The sequence below is a fragment of the Mytilus edulis genome, chromosome 4, assembly GCF_963676685.1.
Source record: "Mytilus edulis chromosome 4, xbMytEdul2.2, whole genome shotgun sequence".
NCBI lineage: Eukaryota > Metazoa > Mollusca > Bivalvia > Mytilida > Mytilidae > Mytilus > Mytilus edulis.
This window is the reverse complement of record NC_092347.1, coordinates 84,706,905-84,719,226: the sequence shown is the minus strand read 5'-3', so window position 1 is coordinate 84,719,226 and position 12,322 is coordinate 84,706,905. Positions and strand designations below refer to the sequence as shown.

At 31.8% G+C, this 12,322-nt stretch overlaps 1 protein-coding gene across 1 annotated transcript; it reads left to right on the top strand.

The window, feature by feature from the left end:
* The first annotated feature begins 874 nt into the window (after window positions 1-874).
* Window positions 875-12,010, top strand: LOC139520800 (perivitellin-2 67 kDa subunit-like). Its single transcript, XM_071313750.1, has 4 exons — window positions 875-1,200; window positions 2,920-3,500; window positions 4,549-4,708; window positions 10,625-12,010. Exons 1-4 carry the CDS (start codon window positions 973-975, stop codon window positions 11,417-11,419), a joined length of 1,764 nt encoding a protein of 587 aa, XP_071169851.1. The 5' UTR covers window positions 875-972; the 3' UTR covers window positions 11,420-12,010.
* The last annotated feature ends 312 nt before the right edge of the window (window positions 12,011-12,322 follow it).

Genomic DNA, 12,322 nt, shown 5'->3' with positions numbered 1-12,322 from the left:
AGTTAACCAGTGCGTCGATAAAAAGTCACTCAGTCATTTTGAAATTCAAATTTCAGTTACACATTGCCTATGCTGAGGGTGACAAGCATGACACCTTTAAAGCGACAGTAGGTTTAAAGAGCTCTTAAGAGCTCATGTTCATTATTATTATGTATATATGCAACTTTTATCCCATTACATACAAATATATAAGATGAGACATAAATTGAGAAACATAAAAAAAACAACATATTTTTACATTAACTGTTAAATAAGGTTGGTATATATATAGTCCCATGAAGCTGTGATGAGGGTCAATCTTTAATTTAAAGAATAGAAAATGTGACTGGCTAAAAAAAAGAAAGAATACTGAGATGAATGATAAAAAAGATTAGAACAGAGAATGATGGGTGCAAAAGTATAAAGAATACAGCTGTAGAAATACAGTACTGATAAAACTGAGAAACGGAGGATAAAGAAATTTACGTACTATGATTATGCCACTATACAGAAAATTTGAATAATGAAATAGTCATTTTGTGAGAATTTTTACAGAATATTCAAACCTTCCAGCTTTTTTTTTTTATCTTCCTCGATGGAATAACAAACGATAGAGAAAATGTACAATACAACAAAAGCAAATCAACAATTAAAACAAAACATTACATAGATTCAAAACAGTTCAAAACTAGAGAGTGGAGAGACAAAATAATAACTTTAGCGGTTTATATATATGTTTTTGTTGGCATTATCAAGTCTTTCAACATATTATTATTTTGGTTTTATCTGTGGTTGCTTTTCAATTCAATCAATACAAATATATAGTTTATTAGTTTATAAAACAGTATAGCTTTTTAGTTTAGTTGCTTTTTAAAATTTAGCGTGCAAGCACGATAACAACAAAACACCAAATCTAGTTTTAAATTTCTCTGACAAAGTAACAGCTTGAGTGACTGTATGAACGCGTAGCAAGGCAAGAAATCGAAGCAAGCAATGCTGAAATTTCTTCAACTAGAAATATTTTTCCTTTGTCTTCTTTTTCCTGTTATCTTTACAGCAAAACCATGCGCAAACATTCCACCATTTCTCAACCGTTTACGAGATGGCGTTGATATAACAAAACTTGACCTACTACCATTAAGTCTGGCCAGTAACGACGGATTCAGAAATCCTGTGATTGATTATACCTGTGACTTCAATATCACAAGAAACTTGGATGGGGTAAGTAGTCATAGGATTTACATAAGTATCTAGCCATGAATTCTTACTAAATGTGTAACACGTATATGTGTCATCCAACTGCAGATTACAATATCATAACATTTTAATATTCGTGTACATGCATAATGACCCCGTGATGTATTACAAAAATGTATCTGAATGATATACTTGCGAATGTGTTTGCCTATCACAAATTCAGATTATGAAAGTTACATATCAGCATCAGGTCAAACGTTTAGAAAAATGTTGTTTGTTCTGTATTTAGACCACTCTACCAATAAATTCGTTTTCCATCCACATGTATAAAAATTGCGGTTATATTATCCAACGCAATAATAGGTTTGAACGTTATTTTCAATTTAGACTTGTATATATCTGACCGGATGGAGTGCGATATAAACTCTACAAACTATTCCTGGTAATCGATATCAGTCAACCTGGATAGTTTTAATTTTGCACATTACATTTAAACTATTCTAAACACGTATTTTATAAAGGTCAAAATCACATGTAAAAATATGCAAAGTAGCCCATCTAAAGCACACCGAATATTAAACATATACGCAGTCAATGCAAAGCAATAGGGTATCACCAGCCCAGTAGTTAGCACTTTTGTGCTGACATGAATTATCATTGATATGGTTATATTTATAAATTAACTGTTTACAAAATTTAGAATTTTTGAAATACTAAGGCTTTTCTACCTCAGGCATAGATTACCTTAGCTGGATTTGGCAAAACTTTTAGGAATTTTGGTCCTTAATGATCTTCAACTTCGTACTTTATTTGGCCTTTTTAACTTTTTTGGATTCGAGCGTCACTGAGGAGTCTTTTGTAGACGAAACGCGGTCTGGCGTATATGCAAAATTTAGTCCTGGTATCTATGATGAGTTTTTTTATTCACATATAATGAAAAAAAACCAACATGTTAAACTAAAATACGATTTTGCGCCATTCAGAAAATGTTTCATGCATATAACTAAAACAAATTATAAAAAATTTTGAAAGGTGAAATCATGAGGTGATTTTTTTTTACAATTCCAAACAAATATGAGATTTCTGACCAGTGGCGGATCCAGAAATTTTCATTATGGGTTGCAGCCAGGCCTTAATGATTCCCTATATAATCAACCAAATTTTCCCCACAACAACGGGTGGGTGGGGTGAATGGGAACACTGGACCCTTAAATTTACCTCTGTAAACTGACCCAAATAAGAATGTTTGTACAAGTTTTCCAGAAACACGCTTTTTAACACACTTTTTAAGCAATTTATTTCATTAAAATGTCTAAAGAAAACTTAGATTTAATATTACAATTTCATCACCAGCCCAGTAGTCAACACTTCGGTGTTGACATGAATATCAATAACGTGGTCAGTTTTATAAATTTCTTGTTTACAAAACTTTGATTTTTTTTTTTAAATTAAGGATTTTCTTATCCCAGGCATAGATTACCTTAGCCGTACTTGGCACAACTTTTTGGAATTTTGGATCCTCAATGCTCTTCAACTTTATACTTGTTTGGCTTTATAAATATTTTGATATGAGCGTCACTGACGAGTCTTATGTAGACGAAACGCGCGTCTGGTGTACTAAATTATAATCCTGGTACCTTTGATAACTATTCAATTGATTATTACATTTTTTCAATCAAAGTTCTTTTATTTTTATACGATAGAAACTTTTCTTACAATTGAATGTCATACAAATGTTTTCAGATTGTCTACAGCATACCAGATCAAGTTTGGAGTATTGTAAATATTCCAAGTGGATTACTTGATACCCGTGTTGAAATACATAAGAACAGTCATAGCTTTAAAAATTCCCTGGCAGTAAAAGTTGGTATAAAAGTTTTTGGAGGATTATTTTCTTCAAGCTTGACATACAAGAAAGTACAAAGCTATTTCAGCAGTGGATCAAAGTATGTTGAAGATTTGACTTCCCATACAGCTGGGTTTAAAGTGAACATGATGCCGGAATGGGGACTTGAATTCGGTCAATTTGCTAAAATTTATATTGAAAAATTCTTGCCACACCATTTGAATGATACTACTATTACGAAGTACATGAGATTCATTGAAACTTTTGGAACACATTACTTTAAACAAGGGCGATTTGGAGGTATACTTCGACTTTTCCTGGCTACCGATACAAGTTACTTTCGAAAAGGCTCGGAAAAGAATGTTGAGATAGAGGCAAAATCAATATTCAAAAAGATTCTTAGCATTGGTGGAACATTTTCTATGAGTACAAAAAGTGATGATTCAAAATTTGCAGAGGCTTCAAGGAAGTTTGTAAGGTAGGTTATTTCAATTAGATAATAAAGGATTGAAGAACATTAACATTATATAAGATAGCATATTTTATTCATCTTTATCCAATTAAATTACTAGGTACCGAGCTAAGATCTTCATTGATGCCGTTTTACTAAAATGAGGAACACGAACATGAACCAACCACAACCACTGAACTTCAGGCTCCTGACTTTGGACAAGTACATAAAGAAACGCTTAACCCTCCCTGGGACAGTGGTGTAACAGCACAACATAAAAACAAAATATAAAAATCTATTGAAAAAGGCTTAACTCATCAGACTGATACAAAGCAAAAAAACACCAAACATATATAACACAAAAAATAATTTAAAAAAAATATATCATGTAAGAATTTAGAACAAAATCTACAAACCAACAACAAGAGGAACAACGAGATAACACAACATTTGAAAAATTGATTATAAGTTGTCCTATATTTGCAAATTCATTCTACACAATATTCGAAATATATTTTCGAATTTATGCATTGGTAGACTTCGGCTAGTTTCTGCTCTTTGGTCGGGTTGTTGTCTCTTAGACACTTACCCCATTTCCATTCTCAATTTTAAATTACTTTTTTTCTCGATATTATTATGCAATACCACATGCTGTTGCTATTTGAAAAAAATCATAAATGTGCATAAATAGATCTCTAACGTACCCGTTACCTTAAATGGGCATACACATGGAAGTTTGTTTTAGAAAGGCAACGACAATAAGGGGATAACATAAAAATAATTGGCAGTTTAGAAATCTAAACTGCATTGAGAACTTATTCATTGCAGTATACAACATAATAATATATGTTTAAACCATTTTAATTTGTAAACTGCTTAGTTTTCTTGTTAATTTAAGATAATTAATAAAAAATAAATTTTGCAGGCTCTGTTTTCCCCATCAATGTTTGACAATGCTCATAGTCTTGAAATTTTAGTTGTTTAGTAAATATCGACTGTCGACCATCAAGGCCGGCTATAGTAATTAGAATCATCAACGATTGTAAATGTTGATAGTTGTTAATTTGCATTTCAGATATTATGGAGGAAAGACTAATTTACTAGCAGAAGATAGTATTTCTACATGGCAACCAACCGTATTAAAAAATCCTTGGCTTTATGGAGGGGGTTTGGTAGAAATATCTGGAATGATTGAAGGTGACACCAAGAGACTGTCCATGCAAAAGGCCGTTCAGGTAAAACCCAAAATGTCTAGAGCTTCTATTTGCATTACATTGATAATATAACTCCAATTTGTATATTAACAGTCATTTATGATAAACGAATATTCAATTCTGCCCTAAATTAAGACGACAGTAGTTTTCCGATGTTCAAATCTCGTTAAGGATGTTTGCTCCTCTATTTGTTGAATTTTTGCCAGTTTTTCGGAATCCTCTGGTTTTATCCATGTATTAACATCAAAAATTTTTGCCCACTAACCCCCACTTTTCTTTTCACATTTTTATTACATACAGTTTAAAAAGCCATATTTCAAAATCTTATGAAATCCTTGTTATTTTTTCATAGTTTTTTAAACAAAAAAGGTGCCAATGTTAAATGTAAGAAAAATCTAGAGAGAATTATTTCCCGTCATATTTTCAATGGCTTATATCTCGAAAACAAGCACACGGACCCACCATTTTTTTCTGCTTTTTTAGTTTCTTTATTTATATACTATCAATTTATAACAGTCTTTTAAAAAGCTTGTTATTTTTAAACAGAGTAGCGAACATTCTTAAACGAAAACTGGGATAATTCCAAAAAGGTGAGACATATGGTGCGTCGACATGGTGCGTCGACATGGTAAGTGTCTTCTGCTAGGAATGCATTATCCGCCATACGAATTCACATTCAGTCAACGTGTTACATAGGACAGAGTAAGTAGAAGTACATACCAGGGCATTGTTTCTCAAAAAATGAACGTACGATAATCATAGATCTTAAAAAATGTTATTCGTGCGTGTAAGTGTAAGTAAGATTATTTCGTAGATTCTATAATAGACTTACGAGTAGTAACAGGTTGTATTTGGTAAAATCAACAACATTATCTTACAGAAAAATTATGTTCCAATGGGATTAACAGAAGACACGTATGCATGTTGAATTGTCCGAATCATAAGTAACTGATATTTTCTAAATAGAAAAACCTTATTGTATTTATTTAGGGTTTTACCTTTTCTAAACGTAAAGATCTTTCTGCATTTTTTTTTTAGGGTTTTCCTTTCCCTAAATGGAAAAATCTTTTTGTATTTCTTTAGGTCTTTCCTTTCCCTAAATGGAAAAACCTTATTGTATTTCTTTAGGTTTTTCCTTTTCCTAAACGGAAAGACCTGACTGTATTTATTTAGTTCTTTTTTTTTCCATAAATGAAAAAACCTTATTGTATTTCTTTAGGTTTTTCCTTTTCCTAAACGGAAAGACCTTACTCTTTTTCGTAAGCTCTTTCCTTTCCTAAATGGAAAGATCTTCTTGTACATAGGAAAAATTGCGACATATGTTTTCATATGTTTAACATATGTTTTTCATATGTTTGAAAACATATGTAAACATATGCTTAGGCCCGACATGAAATCATATGTTTTTGATCATTTGAAAAACATATGTTAAACATATGTTGCAATTTTTCCTGTGTATTTATTACTATGCTTTGCCTCCGTAATAGGACAATCTTTTTTTATCTTTTTTTTTTTAATATTCAGGATTTTACAATACCCCTACAATCACCACCTGGTGATGGATTTTGGGGTAAACATTGAAAAATATGTACAAGACTAACCCTTTTGTTTTTTTAAATTCATATTCATAATACAAGAATATAGTTATTGAAGAAAAAAATAGCTACTCACACTCACACGTTCTCTCACTTCTAACACTCAGTCACTGTAATCTTTCCATTAGTGTGCATGCATGTCTATACATAAAGTAGAATAGTAATCAAAGGTACCAGGATTATAATTTAGTACGCCAGACGCGCGTTTCGTCTACATAAGACTCATCAGTGACGCTCATATCAAAAGATTTATAAAACCAAACGAGTACAAAGCTGAAGAGCTTGAGGATCCAAAATTCCAATTTTTCAAAGATAATAACTCTACACCGATAACAAACATCAAGGAGAGAGTGTTTCCCCTTGTCGGCAACCTCTCTCAAGATTAAAGAAATTTGACAAATGACCAATGTTGATTACACAACTTTTAGCACTTTTGAAGAGATTCTCGAACCATCTGCACATAGAAGGACCAAAATTAAAACTTTTTAATGCTTTTTGTAAAAAGACCCAGTCAACAGAGTCATTTTTTTTAAATCAACTAATAAAGTAAGGCGCTCGTGTTGTGATATTCAAGATAATGCATCAAATCGTACAGTAATCTATTACTCTCCCCAATGAACCTCTCCTTGATATATCCCTTTTTTAGTGTCGCTAATAATACATTGTAATGCAGACTTGAATCTGTTTGCTATAGCTGCAGAAGCTATTTTACTATCTGTATTTAATAGGCTGATAGGTCACCAATTACTAATATATCGTCTATCTTTTCCTTCATTTTGGTATACAAGTTATGTCACTTTGATAATGGAAATCTGGAAAAAAAATCAGACTCGTATGAGTCATACCATAGAATAATGATCGATTAACAAATGGTCCAAAATCTCTCCAAAGCATTTGAAAAAATCGACAGTAAATTAATCCATCGCTTTGGGGATTTTCCATTTTTCATCTTACTCAATGCTATAGCACATTCTTCATATGTCAAGTTATCCCCACAGAGGCCATGTTGTTCCTGTGTAAGGGCAACATTGTGAGAAAAAAAAAACATTTCAACCATTGTCTTCTTGATAAAATTTTTCTTCTCTAATTTACAAAAATATTGGGAACATTTTTCACAATTTTCATGCCAGTTTGTACAGGACCGTAAAAGTAAACCCTTTATTTTTCTGCTCTCTCATGGATTCTATCTCAACTTTTTTTTATAATTTCAAAGTGGTCTGTACAGCCTCAGTAGGGGCTGTATTCATAATAATCTAAATTTTGTATATCCTCTTCAGAGTATTTTTCTCCCTTCTTTTGATTTAGATATACTGTGTGTAATGGACAAGGATCGGATTTTCATCTTCAGTACTTCAAAAATAAATTGATCATTACAAGTAAATTGTACATGAAATGTGTCATATATACTGTTTGAAACTCAGAAACAGCTTCATTAATACACATCTTTACCTTTTCAACATATGCAGTAACTCTTGACAACTGTGAATTTAAATTCCAATATGCCTTACCCCTTTTATCAAGACTGGCAGAAAATGTGAAAACAATGACTGAGTGATCGGTTTTGTATCCAGGTATAATTTTAAGTGAAAATAAGTCTGCACTTAACAAAAAAAATATCAAGTCGACTCTGCTTGATAGGAGAGGTTTGACGCCATGTAAAACTTCTTGTCACCTAGTTCTCGATGGATCCAAAAATTCAAAAGTTTGTGAGATTTCTTCAAACTTATTACGAGAGTTCAAATTTCTATTGTGCAGAATATTATAAGTCCATTTGAAAATCTTGTACAAAATTCCAGTCACCACACATTAAGATGCTAGTATTAGGACTATTAGTATAGCAAATGGTGTTGTGTAAAATATCACTATACAATGATGGTTCATCAGTATTAAATCCATAAACAGTGACAAAGGTTAGCCTTTATTCATATAATGATAAGCCTAAAAAAGCCTGGTCTGTCTTAGAATCATAAGTCTAAAAATCAAGACCCTTGTTAAACATCACACTAACACCAGCACTTTTATTGTTGCAGTGACTGAAAATGCACGTATGACCCCATTTGTCTTGCCAAATTTTCTCGATATCCTCATTACTGTGGGTCTCTTGAAAACAAACAATAGATGCATGTTTACCTCTTACCCAACCAAAAATATATAATCTCTTTTTCTTGCTCGAAAATATGCCCATTACATTCATAGATAAGACTGTAATATTATTATCAATACTCATTAAGTAATATGTTCAATAAGACAATAAAAAAGCAGATCAGTTGTACAATGCTGAAAATAAAAATGCATACCCATACTAACAAAACATGTATACATCACAAATACAAACAAAAACTGGCGCTTGAAACAATATTGAAAACACATCAGATATTTTTCACAGATTGAATTCATATGATAAAAACATATTTTTCATTTTGATAATCAGGTGTTAAATGATAGGGAATTTGTTTTTAACAGAAATAAGAACTTAGTATAATATGTTCTTTTTCAATGATATTATAAATTGCAAATGAGATGAAAAAGATTTATAGAAACAAACCTATAGAAAATATAGTATATTTTTGAGAAAGGAAAAATAGTCTAATTATATAGGGTAAATTTTTTTTTTCAACCATAAGCAAACTTCGACCATATTTCCTTTTGGAAAGTTATGACTTACAATTACTTTCAACTCCATATTATAAAACAGTCTAGAAATATAGAGTTACCTCCCTTTAACCAAAATAGATGTTCCACTATTAATAATAGGGATAACCTCCTATTTACAAATTAAAACAAAAATATTTTTTTTTACCACACTTCATAAGGTAGAAAATATTAACATACTTGAAAGTTAACATACTTGAAAGTTTACATATAGTACGTGAAAGTTTTATAAAGTTTTTTTTATCTTTATTGTCATTGTCAAAAAGATCAAAATTGATTCTGTGCTCACTGCTTACCATATACACTAGTACAGTTGTAGAACCAGGCATTATTTAGAATCTCATTTGTATTTAATCTAGCGAACAGTCCAAGATTTCTTTAGGTAACATCGTCATGAAATTGAATGTCATTCTTCAACCCCTTCTTATTTCTCATTATCTTGTTTTTAAATTCTGTGTTACGGACCTTTGCTATCACAGGTTTCTTTTCCTGGGATTCAATGATTTGCTTTAACATCTGATGGTTTTATTTTAACCTTTATGTCTTTCTTCACAATTTTAAAGAAAACATCTCGTAAGTTCTCATTTCTATTTTCCTGAAGTACTATTCATTAATTTAAGTTTAAGATTTAAGTGAATCTATGGACCTAAGGTTGCAATCTGCCACCTTTTCCAGACGTCTGTCTATCGTTAGTTCTTATTTTTTCTGTCAAGTTATCATTATCTATATTAAGAGCATTTATCTCATCTTTCAACTTTCCAGTTGGTGTTAAATTTCTCAGTGATTGACTCCTTCAGTGTAAACAAAAGCTTACTTACAATTGTTGTCACAAGATCTTTCAAGTCGCTTTGTTTGACAAGATTATTTAGGTCAGATGCTTTAACAGTATCTTGAATTTTTTTTTATATATCCTTTAAATCTGAATGAGTACTAATCAAATCAGTACCTCTATTTTTTGAAAATCAAATCTATGTAAAATACCGATTACATACATATGCACATGTATGTCACAAACAGTAGGTTTAATGTATTAGAAAGCCAGGAATGGAAGATGATGAAACATTTTGAAGTTTAATTTTAATGTTATTTTGTACCTGCATGATGATTGCTGCATCATGCAAGTACAAACCCGGCGATAAGTCTTATTCGGTATGGCATACTCACGGAACACAGGACGGGATTTTGGAAGCAATAATTGGAAAACATTCGTCACCATCTGTGAAACAGATAACAGATCAGCCTCGGTTTGACAAATTGTAGATGTAAACTGTCTTTATTAAAATGTTTTTTATTGGTCAACAAACCATTCTCTCAATAACTACATGCAAAATGATACCAACTCAATGAATGAAATGTATGTTTTCTTTGTGTACAACATGCATGATGTCAAGAACACACATTTGAATATAAAACATGACCGTGCTAAGAATGGATACTTAAATGATTTAAGTAAGTTTCAGGTACATGAAAAACTAAAAAACTGACATATTATATCTATAAGTCATGTTACATTAATGTAACACAGATTTCATATTATAAGTATGCCCTGTAACTAAATGCGGGGTATATCAGCTTTCCCTTGTTAGTCTCCTTCCGCCCCTCAAAGTGTTCGTTGTCCATCCATATCTTCATACAATAATCGATTGATATGATATATTCTTCTACAATAGAACCTTCTTTTTCGTTTCAGATGTACACCGACAAGGCGTTTCTTTCAGAAGTAATGCGGGATTTCAAAGCTCGTTATAAATACAATCATTGGAGTAAAGTTGACATCTTGCAATTTGCAAATAAAGCTAGAGAGTTGATGCAAAAGCCTATGCCGATACACAGTGAAGTTATGAATCTAGTTAGAATGATTTCGCCTGCTCCCGATTGGTACAAAGAAATACGATTGTGTTTTCAATGGACATCCCTTTACTACAATTCACAAAAATGTGACGAAGGACATAAAAGACAAATTTGTGCAAAACCCGGATACCAGTACAGTCTATATAGATCTAAATTAACTGATAAAGATAAACCAAGTTTTAGTTGTCCAGTGCAATGGGGATTTTTTTCTGTTGGCTACGAAAACTGGTTTAAAAATTTTGGATTGTGTTTCAGATGGAATGATAATATAAATGCAGGAATTGGGAAATGTGGAAAACAAACAAATGAAACAGTTTGCGGACAATTAAACTCGTTTGTTTCCCTATTATTGAGTAGTAAAGACAACTCTTACTGTCAAATGGAGTGGATCTTGTCGATTCCTAAACAAGCTCCAGTATGGCTGCAAAAAACTAAGATTTATATGCGATATATGTGTCTTAGAGTAAAACGGTTTCGTGGTAAACCACTTTACATATATAAATATATGTATGCAGATGCCAGTCAATATAGAAGTATAACTCCTAGTTTCTATCGTAAAGGGCATTGGTTGGTATGTCAGATGCATTCTTTTGGAATCACTCATTCTGATTATACTTTTTACTTCTATGGTTAATTTAATAAAGTAACATTGTTCCTTCACGCTTAATTCTATTTTACTTCTGAAGACTTTTTTGTTGTAACACGAGTGGCACTTTTTCCACTGATATTTGGGAAATTAAGCCGCAGTTATATATACAGGAGTGTATAAACATGACGATTTTTTCCTGTTCTGAAAGTCGGTAAATGCGAGACATGAGGGTTGCAATCCATCGGTGACAGCGGCGGCGTAATCTATATGTTTTTAGCTTTATATTTTATAGAGTAGAATACCTTAATGCTTTATTCATTGTTTACAGATGCCTAATACTACGAAGTTTCCGTCTATTATAGGGTCGGTTTCTTGAACTTCATTTTCGTTGTTAAGCGACTTTTTGAAATTTGGCAGAAAGTCCCTAACCCTTCTTCTAACTTGGACAGTGGTGTAACAGTAAAACATAAGAACAAACTATAAAAATCAGTTAAAAAAGGCTTAGTACTCTCAGATCTGCCAAATAGACGTTAGTATTTTCGTTTAAATTCTTTACATTGTTATTTCGTGGTCTTTTATAGCTGATTATGCAGTCTGTGCTTTGCTCCTAATTGAAGTCCTTGCGGTGACCTATATATGCTAATGTCTGTGTCATTTGGTCTTTTAAGGAGAGTTGTATCATTGGCAAATATTTATCACATCTTGATATTTTATTTTAACTCATCAGATGGATACAATAATATGAACAGTACTATTTTTTTCTGTACAAATGGCGCAAATAAAAAAAAAATCAATCCTGGTATCTATGATGAGTTTATTTATTCGACAATCAATGTATCTTCTGTGATGATAAAGAACAAACTACTTGAAATCCAAAGTTTACAAAAAAAATCGAAAAGCTATAAACAAAAACAAAAAAACGACAAAAAATTGTAGTCAAAGCTGAAC

Excerpts from the sequence above, each read along its gene's own strand:
- LOC139520800 (XM_071313750.1), top strand. The coding sequence starts at position 973 with ATGCTGAAATTTCTTCAACTAGAAATATTTTTCCTTTGTCTTCTTTTT. Across the intron at positions 3,501-4,548 it reads GCTTCAAGGAAGTTTGTAAG|ATATTATGGAGGAAAGACTA; the intron begins GTAGGTTATTTC and ends TTTGCATTTCAG. Across the intron at positions 4,709-10,624 it reads CCATGCAAAAGGCCGTTCAG|ATGTACACCGACAAGGCGTT; the intron begins GTAAAACCCAAA and ends TTTTCGTTTCAG.